At 58.9% G+C, this 11188-nt stretch overlaps 2 protein-coding genes across 3 annotated transcripts; one reads left to right on the forward strand and one right to left on the reverse strand.

Annotated features, from left to right (window-relative positions):
- The first annotated feature begins 1239 nt into the window (after positions 1-1239).
- On the forward strand, positions 1240-5281 carry FEM1A (fem-1 homolog A). Its single transcript, XM_066205903.1, has one exon. It carries the CDS (start codon positions 1390-1392, stop codon positions 3394-3396), a length of 2007 nt encoding a protein of 668 aa, XP_066062000.1. The 5' UTR covers positions 1240-1389; the 3' UTR covers positions 3397-5281.
- Positions 5282-7503: 2222 nt separating this feature from the next.
- On the reverse strand, positions 7504-11092 carry TICAM1 (TIR domain containing adaptor molecule 1). Of its 2 annotated transcripts, none has more exons than XM_066205904.1 (2): positions 11056-11092; positions 7504-9956 (listed from the first exon to the last, which is right to left on the reverse strand). In XM_066205904.1, exon 2 carries the CDS (start codon positions 9802-9804, stop codon positions 7759-7761), a length of 2046 nt encoding a protein of 681 aa, XP_066062001.1. In that variant the 5' UTR covers positions 9805-9956; positions 11056-11092; the 3' UTR covers positions 7504-7758. The 2 variants fall into 2 exon arrangements, 1 of the variants encoding a protein (XP_066062001.1); XR_010724057.1 differs by having other exon boundaries at positions 9906-10298.
- Positions 11093-11188: the final 96 nt, after the last annotated feature.

Raw genomic sequence — 11188 nt, forward strand, 5'->3', positions numbered from 1 at the left:
CTCAAAGCCCATCCAGTGCCATGGGCAGGGACACCTTCCCCTGTCCCAGGCTGCTCCAGCCTGGCCTCCGGCACTGCCAGGGATCCAGGGCAGCCACAGCTGCTCTGGGAATTCCATCCCACCCTCACGGGGAACAATTCCCGGGCACAGACCTTGTGTGGGAATTCTGCCACGGCCACTCCGGCTCCAGGAGCAGCTGCTGCTCCCGGGGACTTTCAGAAGCTGCTGAAGTGAAAATTGGGCTCCTGCTGCCTCTTATGCAAAAGCAGTTTCTTAGCAACAAAAGTGAAATTCTGTGTGAAGGCAACAGGCATCAGTGGGATAATCCACTGTAATTCCAGACAAGACCTAAAACGGGTGGATGGACTGAATAATAATCATGACAGACAGAATAATAATAATGGAAATAATGAGACTAAGCTTATTTCCCTGGATAGGAGAAACCCAGCTTTAAATAAAATACAATGGGAGAAACCCTGTGCCAGTTTTCTGTACAAAGATTAGGGACACTTAAACTCAATTTACGCCCTAAAAATAGACTCTGGTGAGTAAAGCTTTGCTCATCTAAGCCGAGCTATTTATTGCTTGAGTGTTTTCCCTCACTCCGAGCAGGTATTGTCATTCAGGGATGGAGCGGGCCGGACATAATGTCCCGTGGGAGGAATTGGAGCGAATAAATCTGTGTTCGCTGGTGGGGACGACGCTTTGCCACCTCCAAGGCAGGAAACTCGTACTTTAAAACGCATCACCAGACCTGTGCAGGGCCGTGGGCTGGGCTGCGTCATCTCTGTGGCTCCGATACAGCTCAGGCCATTACGAGTTTATAAAGCCTGCAATTAAACCACGTCAGATGGATGCTGTGCAGCCGCTGTGTTTCGAAGTGCTAAAACATCAAGGAGTTGAAGAGAAATGAACGCGCTGTGGAACCAGCACACGCGGGGAGTCACAGACCCCCGTGGACAGCGCCCGGCCCGCGCGGGGCGCGCTGGGAAGCGCAGTCCCGGCGCTGGTGGAGCCGCGTTAGCGGCGGCAGAGGCTTTGGGGCGAGGGGACCACAGTGCCCAGCATGCCCCGCAAGGAGAGGGCGCACATCCTTCCCCCCTGGGCCCGGCCGCTCTGCCTTCTGGGAAACAGAGTGCGCGCGGCGCGGCGCCGGGCGGGCCGTGCCGCTCCCGGGACTACAGCTACCATCGTCCCCGGCGCCTCCCGCTCCGCCCCGCGCCGCGCCATTTTGTTCCGCGGCGCAGCCTGAGATGGCGGCCGGGCCCGGGCGCTGAAGGTCCCGCCGCACTGAGGGCAGGGGGGTCCCGCCGGCCCCCGCCCGCCCCGCGCCGCGCTGGGGCCGCGCCGCCGCCGCCGGTCCATGGCCTGGAGGCGGCCGCTGGCGCCATGGACCTGCGCACGGCCGTGTACAATGCGGCCCGCGACGGGAAGCTGAAGCTGCTGCAGAAGCTGCTGGGCAGCCGCAGCCGGGAGGAGCTGGAGGCGCTGACGGCGGGGCCCGGCGGCGGGGGCGGCCCCGGGGCCGGCAGCACCCCGCTGCTGATCGCGGCCCGGCACGGACACCTGGAGGTGGTGGAGTACCTGCTGGATCACTGCGGGGCCCGCGTGGAGGAGGGCGGCTCCGTCAGCTTCGACGGCGAGACCATCGAGGGGGCCCCGCCGCTGTGGGCGGCCTCGGCCGCGGGGCACCTGGGCGTGGTGCGGAGCCTGCTGGACCACGGCGCCTCGGTGAACCAGACCACGCTGACCAACTCCACCCCGCTGCGGGCCGCCTGCTTCGACGGGCACCTGGAGATCGTGCGGTACCTGGTGGGCGAGCGCGGCGCCGACCTGGAGGTGGCCAACCGGCACGGCCACACGTGCCTGATGATCTCCTGCTACAAAGGGCACCGGGAGATCGCCCGGTATTTGCTGGAGAAAGGGGCCGATGTGAACCGGCGCAGCGTGAAGGGAAACACGGCCTTGCACGACTGCGCCGAGTCGGGCAGCCTGGAGATCCTGCAGCTGCTGCTCCGCTCCAAGGCCCGCATGGAGAAGGACGGCTACGGCATGACCCCTCTGCTCGCCGCCAGCGTCACCGGCCACACCAACATCGTGGAGTACCTGATCCAGGGGGGGCTGCAGCAGGACGAGGCTGCGGGGAGCCACAGCGGGAGCTGTGCCTCAGGCGGGAGCCATCAGAGGGGCTGCGGTGAAGAGGGCTGTGAGGGATGCGCCGCTTCGGCGTCCAGTCAGGACGAGGTCCCGCACGTGTTCTGCACTCGGGAGGCGGCGGTGGAGGCGCTGGAGCTGCTGGGTGCCACCTTTGTGGACAAGAAACGAGACCTGCTGGGAGCCCACAAGTACTGGCGCAGGGCCATGGAGCTGCGCTGCGAGGGCGGCAAGTACCTGCCCAAGCCCGAGCCCCGGCAGCTGGTGCTGGCCTACGACTACTCGCGGGAGGTGAGCTCTCTGGAGGAGCTGGAGGCCCTGATCACGGACCCCGACGAGATGCGCATGCAGGCGCTGCTGATCCGGGAGCGCATCCTGGGCCCTTCGCACCCCGACACCTCCTACTACATCCGCTACCGCGGCGCCGTCTACGCCGACTCCGGCAACTTCGAGCGCTGCATCAACCTGTGGAAGTACGCCCTGGACATGCAGCAAGGCAACCTGGAGCCCCTCAGCCCCATGACCGCCAGCAGTTTCCTTTCCTTCGCCGAGCTTTACTCCTACGTGCTCCAGGACCGTTCCAAAGGCACTTTAGCCACCCACCTGGGCTTCTCCGACCTCATCGGGGTGCTGAGCAAAGGGGTCCGGGAGGTGGAGAGGGCCCTGGTGCACGGCAAGGACCCCGTGGCCGACTCGGCGCAGTTCACCAAGACCTTGGCCATCATCCTGCACCTGGTTTTCCTGCTGGAGAAGGTGGAGTGCACCCCGGAGCAGGAGCACCAGAAGCGCCAGACCATCTACCGCCTGCTCAAGTGCAGCCCCCGCGCCAAGAACGGCTTCACCCTCCTGCACATGGCCGTGGACAAGGACACCACCATGGTGGGCCGTTACCCCGTGGGCAAATTCCCGTCGCTGCACGTGGTGAACTTGCTGCTGGAGTGCGGGGCGGACCCGGACAGCCGGGACTATGACAACAACACCCCCCTGCACGTGGCCGCCCGCAACAACTGCCCGCTGATCATGAGCGCCCTGATGGAGGCCGGGGCGCACATGGACGCCACCAACGCCTTCAAGCAGACGGCCTACGAGCTGCTGGACGAGAAGCTGCTCACCAAGAGCACCATGCAGCCCTTCAACTACATCACCCTCCAGTGCCTTGCTGCTCGCGCCCTGGACAAGCACAAGATTCCCTACAAGGGGTTCATTCCCGAGGAGCTGGAAGCCTTCATTGAGCTGCACTAGGGCGCGACAGCCGACGGTCCCCGGCCTGTCCCCGGCCTGTCCCCACCCCGCTGAGGCCGTGCGGCTGGAGGGCTCGGGCTGGCTGTGCCAAAGTGCCCAGGGCCGTCGCTGTGCTGAGCTTTGTCCCCATCTGTCACCACCCAGCTGGCATGTCGGGGCAGGGGAGGAGGAGGCCCCAGAGCTCGTGGCTGTCCCTCGTTGTCACCTTCAGGTACCAGCTCTCTCCAGTGCACTGTGTCCACGGAAGGCCACAGCCCCTGCCCTTCCCCGTGCCACCACCGTGTCCTGAGAAGGAAGGAGATGGAGATTCCCTGGGACCTGCTGCGTCTCCCACTAGTGCTGGATTAACTCAGTGTTCAGCTTTGGAGCAGCCACACACCCCCCACGTGCTCTGGCCCTCCCCACCCCACACACCCAACTGATAGAATGTGAGTGAGGAATAAAATACCCTCCAGCTAATCCCTTCCCCTCCCTCCTGTCAGGTTTGGGACAGCCCATGCCCAGCAGCTGAGGGGCTCATGCTCTGCCCGGGGATGGCACAGGGCTGGGTGTGCTGAGGATGGGGTTTGTCTCTCTCTTGGTTGGCCAAGTAGCAAATGGTGTTAAAGGCCCGAGATTTCCGTGATTGTGTGTAAAGCTGGGATGTTTTTTCTCTCGTAGAGCCAGGCCCTATCTATGCTGCAAGACTTCTCCAATCCTGTAAGATAGAGGAAGGTCAGTTCTGGTTATGCAGTTTCATCCATAGATGTTGTAGTTTATGAATGGGGAGGAAAAAACTACTTTAAGAGCAAAATCCTGATGTGGTGTTCAGGCCCTTGGCTTGTCCATTCCACACCCGTTCCCTCCATCCCCAGCATGTACGTGCTTTGGCTCCAGAGGGCAGCAGGGACTGAGCTGGAAGGGTCAGTGTGGATGGCTGGGGAGCCGGAGCAGCACATTTTGAACTGTTTTTGAGGCTGAGCTCTCGCAAGCCCTTTAGGCCAGGAGGTGCCTGCGCTGTGGAGGTGCCTGGAGGGGGTTATGAAGGCAAGTGAGTGTCTGTGGTGGGTTTGCACCAGGGTGGGCTGAAGGAAGAAGCAAGAAATGAAAGTTGAAGGTGCCTCCTTGTCCTTCTGGGGTTTTAGTATCACCTGCTTGGGCTCTGGTACTGCCCCTTTCTGAAGCCTCGTGCAGTGGGTTCTTAGCAGCTGGTTTGGGCTTTTGAGTCTTTTTTTTTTTTCCTTTTTTTAATTTTTTTTTTTTTTGTAACTTCACTGAGGATGGTGCTACTTCCAAGGTGGAATTTGAAATCTCACCTGGCTGCTGTTTGGGCAAGCTCCTTCCTTTGATGAGGATCTGCACCCACCTTGTTTCTAACTCTGTAGTCTCAGGGCAGGTTGTTGCCTCCGTGAGCCGAACCCTCCGTGGTGGAAAACAAAAGAGTTTCCAGTGCTTTGTCCTTGTGCAGGGGATGATGGGCAGCCCGTGGCTCTTCCCTGGCCCTGAGCAGGGTGGGAAGCACAGCTGAGGGGGGAAGCAGCTGCCTGGAGCTCTGGGGAAGGTCCCACCTGGGAGAGCAGACCCCTGGCCCCACCACCCTCGCTCTCTGTGCTACCGTAGCTTCTCTACTTGTATTTATCAGCCTCAATAACCATGCTCTGCCCCTTCAAGGTATTGTAGATCTGCCAGTACATTTTGCAGTGTTAACTATAACATTTATTTATAAAGCGAGGAGGTTTAACTTGAATTGAGCTGTAAAGTGCAGAGTTAGTTTAGCTGCCTTCTATTTTTTTTTTTTCCCCTTTTGGCTGAAACCTGAACTAAACTGCAGGAATGGGATTTGTTCCTTTGTGAGCTGATGAGCGCTCTTAACTTTAAATAATAAAACAAAAAATGGCTGCTAGAATGCAAACGCCTTGGACTTCTTCCTGATACTCCCCTATATTCAGCTGTCTGCCTCTATTTTCAGTCTGTTTCCCAGGAATGGGACACCGTGGGTATGGATCTGGGGTGTTTGCAATTAACAGGCGTGATGGGTTCATTTCATGATTACTCCTGTGAAAAGCCAATCTGTGCTGCAGTTCCAAACATTTCCCTTGGAGAAGAGTAACGCTGGCACTGAAATGACACCTCTTCTTCTATGTTTTGCCTTATGTTTTGATGTAAATCAAACAGTGTAAGAGGATCTGTGTTGGCTTACACACGTGGGACAGTGGACACGGCAAAGGGGAACACGCTGTCATCAGTTTGGTTTCCAACCCCAGATCCATCAGGGATGGTAAAAACAGAGGAGTTAATGGTACTGGAGTTAGTTCCACGAAGGGACCTGGATCCCAGCAATGCTGGGTGTTCCCCGGGGAGGGTGGGTGGATAAAACATTGGAATGTTTGTCCTGTCGTTCATTGCTCCATCCTTAGTTCTCGATGCCGTGGTGAATGGTGATGCCTTTGTGTAAAAATGCCATTTCAGGCGTGTCTGTGGAGCCTGGGGCCGGGCTGCTCCCAGCCAGACACTCCTCCTGTGCTGCAGGTGATCTCCAGCTGCAGGTGAGCAGCTGCCAGGCAGGTGCAGGGAGCCAGGTGGGCTCAGCACCGAGGCAGGGGCTGCTCAGGACAATTCTGTCTGGGCTGCTGGCAGGAGAGAGGTGGGAAGGGAGTTTCTCCAGGCAGGAGCAGCTCTGGAGCTGGGGGATCCAGTCAGGTGCTGCAACAGCCCCAAGGAGGAGAATATTCTGTGTGATGGAAAAGGCTTCACTTTTTTTTGAACACACAAATAATCTGTAATTACATAGAGGGCCCAGCAATTAAATGTTGATAGTAATTACAGGGTGGAAGAAATCACTGCATGATTTAGGGGTAATTACACTGAACAGGCCTGATTGACTGTAGGGCCAGCTCCATGTGGGCAAAACACGGAGTTGTGGAGAGCAGGGCAATGTTCCAGTGATTATTTTGTTAATTCTTGGCCAGAGAGGAGTCTTTTCTGCACTGTGGTGGCTGCAGACCCTCCTGTACCCCAGGCACAGCTCTCCCTCCCCTCTGTGTGATCCAAGCACGCTGGATGTGCCTGTGCTGGGGTTGTTTACAAGCTGGAGCAGCTCCCACTTGACTGATTCTGCACGATTATTTATAGTAGGGGAGGAGGAGGGATGTGAGTGCTCCCAGGGAAGGGACTGCCCTGCACCAGCTGCGGGGGACAGGAACTACAGTGACACAGCACCTCTTAATGGTGCTCTGGAGGAGGGAGAGCAGGAGAATTAAAGGAATTCCAGCAGCTGGAGGATGCCAGCAGGCTCTGGAAGGAGTAGATGAGTTAATCCATTGTCAGTGGGTGCTGCAGAGTTAAAATCCAATCTGTTTGAGGGCTGGGAGCTGAGCTGGGGGCAGCCCAGAGTCTCCTCCAAGGATTCAGTAACGTGTCTCACTCAGGGCTTGGCCTGGGGCTCGGAGGGCTCTTGGACAGAGGCTGCAGGGCTGGGATGGGCTCAGATCCTCCTGGAGCTGCTGGGACACACACTGGGAACCTGCTGGGGAAGCCAAGGAGTGACCGGAGCCCGCACGGAGCTGCAGGAATCCCTGCAATGTGCAATAATACCTGCACTCTGCTGTGCTGGTCACGGGCCCTCCCTCGCTGACAGGGAGCGGCTCCTCAGGAGCCTGCAGCTCTGCCCTGCTCCTGGCACGGGCTGAGCCGGCTCTGGGCTCTGCTCCGAGGGAACAGTCCCATTTCCAGGCTCTCGGTGGCTTTGGGGTGACCTCTGCTGACGATCGGGAAGACGGCTGTGCCTGGAGCGAGGGCTTTGCTGCAGGTGCCCTCCTGGTGTTAAAGCTCAGTAGGTACCAGCCTGGTGCATCCCTTGCTCAGATCCTGCAAAGTCACCCCTCCCACTCCCCATCCCTGGATTTCTCTGCCCTCCTGCACTACTCTGCTCACTGCTTTTGGGTTTTCATTCCACTTTTTCCTTAAAGAGAGCTTCCCAAAACATCCCTTGGATTGTCCCTCAAATCATTTGGTCAGTGCCATGTCCCAGCCTCTCCAGTCAACATGGAGAATAGTTTTCCATATATCCCTGACTATCTCTTTTCTAATTCTATGGGAAAGAACCAGAGGAACACAAATAAATTAATTAAAATTCATTTATAAAATCTTCAAGTAGCTCCAGACAATCAGGAAAATAATTTTCTCAGTTACTTGAAAATAAGCACCAGGAAGAACAGTTCCAAGAGATTACCACGTCATTTTTCCAACAAAAAATGAAGACTTTTCTCTTGTGCGTCAGGAAAATGGCACTCTTGATGCATAGAATAATAGTCCCAGTTCCAGCAGAATCACTCTAACCCGTGATTGGAAATCAATTTTGTCTCTGAGCTCGGCTGCCCCGGCTCAGACCCTGTGCCTGGTTTGCTCCTGGCTGTCCCCGGGCCCAGGTGGGGCAGTTCCCACCTGCATCACGTTGTGGTTCCCGATCTGAACCATGCGGGCGTTTTGGATGATGAGGGGTGGGATCCCCCCCTGGCCTGGTGTGATGCTGTAGTGGCCTGGGGGCAGCTGTGTGTGGGCAGGGGGAGGTCCCCTCGGGGCAGGGGGACACCAGGGCTGCGCTGGGGGCTCTGCTGGCCACGGCCGGGGCGCTGCCGGGGGCACCCAGGGAGGGGAGCCCAGCCTCAGGCCAGCCAGGTGCTGCTGGGCTTGCTGCCGTGCCCAGTGCGCCTGGAGCTTCCTTCTCTGCATCTGCTCCCACAGGGCTTTCTTCTCCCTCATCTTCCTGGGGTTAAAAGTCTTTTGCACGTTCCTGGGGAAGTGGGGAGAGCTCTCGTCCAGGGTGACGAGCGCACTGAGCGTCACGGGGATCTGGCTGCGCTCCAGGGCGTCTGCCTTGGGTAGGAATGGGATGACTGAGTGTCGCTTGCAGGGGTCCAGGATGGACTGCATCAGAGCAGTGTCTGTCTGGAACAGGCACAGGTTGCAGGGGAAGTTCTTGGTCAGCAGGAGGATCACGAAGGCAGAGTTTTCCATGGCGTCCTGGAAGCAGGTCATGTGGCTGCGCCCGGCAATGAAGAAATCCTCACTGAGCGTGGCACCGTCGGACACCCCCATGCTCTCCAGCTGGGTCTTCACCTTGTGGGCCACAATCTCATCTTCGCTGGCGTGCAGGACAACAAACGAGAAGAACTTGGCACCATCTGGCTCTGATGGATCCATGGCTGGGAGAGCAGACCAGGCTAGAGAGGGGGATGAGCGCAGGGGAGGGGAATGGAATGGGTTGGAGTGAGGTTCCTGGAGAGGAGGAAGAGTTGAGGTGAAGGAATAAGTAGGAGGAGGAAGGGAACAGGTTGAAATAGAAGCAGGAGCAGAGTTACAGGGAATGCCCTCTGGAATGTAGGAATCCTCTATGGGCATGTGGGCAGGAGCAGTGTCCACTGCAGCCCTTGGGTCAGGGACACCAGCAGATAATTGCTTTTCATCCTGCTTTTCATCCTGCTTTTCTCTCGGTGCGTGGGGCTCTGTCACTGTGCTGGACACGTCGCTGCTTTGGGCAGGCTCTGGGAGCAGCGGTGTCTCAGGGACAGGGAGAGGGGTGGGGTGACAGGGATTGAGCTGCAGAACCTTCTCTGGCCGGGGCCCCTGGGCTGCTGCGTCCTGCCCGGGGGGAGAGCTGGGTGTGCTGGCCCAGCTGGATTCCTGCGGGCCCTGGCTCTGTGTGTCCCCCTCGGGCTGTGCCGCATGGCCGGGCTGGGGGACACGCTCGGGGACAGAGGGCTGGCTGTGAAAAGCAGCTGTTGGTGACACACTGATCTCCAGACAGCTGGGCAGGGAGGAGCTCCCCACAGAGCACAGGGTCCGTGGGCCTGAAAGGGCTGAGCTGCCTTCGATCTGCACTGGTGAACTCCTCATCACGCCGTGGGAGCTGGCTGTGTGGGGAAATCCTGCATCCTCGTGGGATCTCAGCGTCGAAATCCTGTCCCCTGAGCCCCCACTGGCTGCAGAGCCCTGTTTGTCCTGTTCCTGGGCTGGGACGTTGTTGAGTGTCCCCCGCTGAGTGTCCTCGCTGGCCTGGCAGGCTTTGTCCCTGGCCTCAGGAGTGCACAGCTGCTCCTGTGCCAGCACTGTGTACACCTGTGCCAGCAGTGCCGTGGCACCTGGCTCCAGCTGCAAATCCTCCCTGTCCTGCTGCTCTCCTGCAGTGCCCAGTTTGGTCTGCTGGATGTACTGGGCTGCCCTGTTGTCCCTCAAGGCATCCAGACAAATTCTTGCATCCGTTTCTTGCCCCAGAGTAAGGTGGACCATAGCTTGCAGTAACTTGCTGCAGGGCCCAGGTTTCGAGTGCTTCAGCTTGAGTTTGAGGTTCAGCAGCTTCTCTGGTGGGGCCTGGGACAGGATATTGAACACAGCCTCGAAGCTCGGCTGCAGCTCAGTGCTCTGTGCCATCTCAGCAGCTGCTGGCCTGGAGCAGGGGTGGGAAAAGCATCTTCTGGCAGAGGCGCGTGTCCCTGTGGGGCTCGGGGTGCTCCTTGCACCGCACAAACCCGTCTGGTGCCCAGGGCCTGGGCTCGGAGCTGGGGCCTCTCTGTGCTGGGAATCTGTGAGGAGAACAGAGGACAGCCTTCAGAGGGCTGATGTGGGATCTCCTGGGGCTGCCAGGCTCTCTCACACCTCCCAAATATTTTTCCATCTCTTCCGTGCTTGCAGCTGTGCCAGTGCTCTGTGCATTACTCCAACTCTGTGATTAAGCAAAGAGCACATTCTTTGCCTTCATTTCACATTAATTACTGCTGGTTTGAAATAATTGATGGAATAATGCTATATTTAGGTAAATCCAAGTGTCTCCTCCAGGCAGCTGGTTCCAGGGGGTCTCACAGGCTCCTTGTGGTGGCAGCCAAGGAATAAAACAGGTGGAGAGGAAACCCTTTCCAGCCCATAACCTGTGTTATCAGGGAAGAGTACAGGAAATAATTCCTTCCCAATACCCCGTCCATCCCCGCCCTCTGGCAGTGGAAGCCATGCCCTGTGTCCTGTCCCTCCCTGCCGTATCCCCAGTCCCTCCCCAGCTCTCCTGGAGCCCCTTTGGGCCCTGGAAGGGGCTCTGAGGTGTCCCTGGAGCTTCTCCAGGTGAGCACCCCCAGCTCTCCCGGCCCGGCTCCAGGGCAGGGGGGCTCTGGCTCCTGGAGCAGCTCCGTGGCCTCCTCTGGACTCTCCAGCAGCTCCACGTCCTTTCTTTCATTGGGAAGCTTTATATCCCCATCCACCGGTGGTCCCTGAGCCCTTGCACTCACCCCAGGCCTCTGAGGGGATTTTAATTAAACAAGAGCAGTGTCTGGAGGGGAGGAGCGGGTTCCCGGCTGGACACTGCTCCGGGCGCTGCCTGAGCCCGCTGCAGAAACTTGCCCTATTTAAAGGCAGCCCCAGCAAACGCCCCGGAATAACTCTCAACTGGGGGAAGTTTCCAATCTCAGTTTTGTTTTCCCGTCTCGTGAAAACCCTGCAATTGCCCAACTGCCCTCCCTCCCCGGGCCGGGCCGGGCCTGCCCCGTGTCCCCCCGCGGGCGGCACGGCCGGGCGGGAGGAGGTTGGAGCGGGACCGGGGCGAGACCGCGGGCCGGTGCCCCGGCAAGGGAAGGGGAAAGCCGGCAAGGGAAGGGGAAAGCCGGCAAGGGAAGGGGAGGGAAGGGAGCAGCCTACCTGCAGCCGGTGCCCGGGCCAGGCGGAAGCGGCGCGGGCCGAGGCGCACGGAGGGCGGAGCGGGGCGGAGCGGGGCCGGGACAGCGCAGCCCGGGCGAGCCAGCCCTCCCCGCCTGCCCCTGTCCCCCGTGAG

The sequence above is a fragment of the Chamaea fasciata genome, unplaced genomic scaffold (assembly GCF_029207755.1).
Source record: "Chamaea fasciata isolate MVZ Bird 193981 ecotype frontalis unplaced genomic scaffold, bChaFas1.0.hap1 SCAF_28, whole genome shotgun sequence".
NCBI classification, from domain to species: domain Eukaryota; kingdom Metazoa; phylum Chordata; class Aves; order Passeriformes; family Sylviidae; genus Chamaea; species Chamaea fasciata.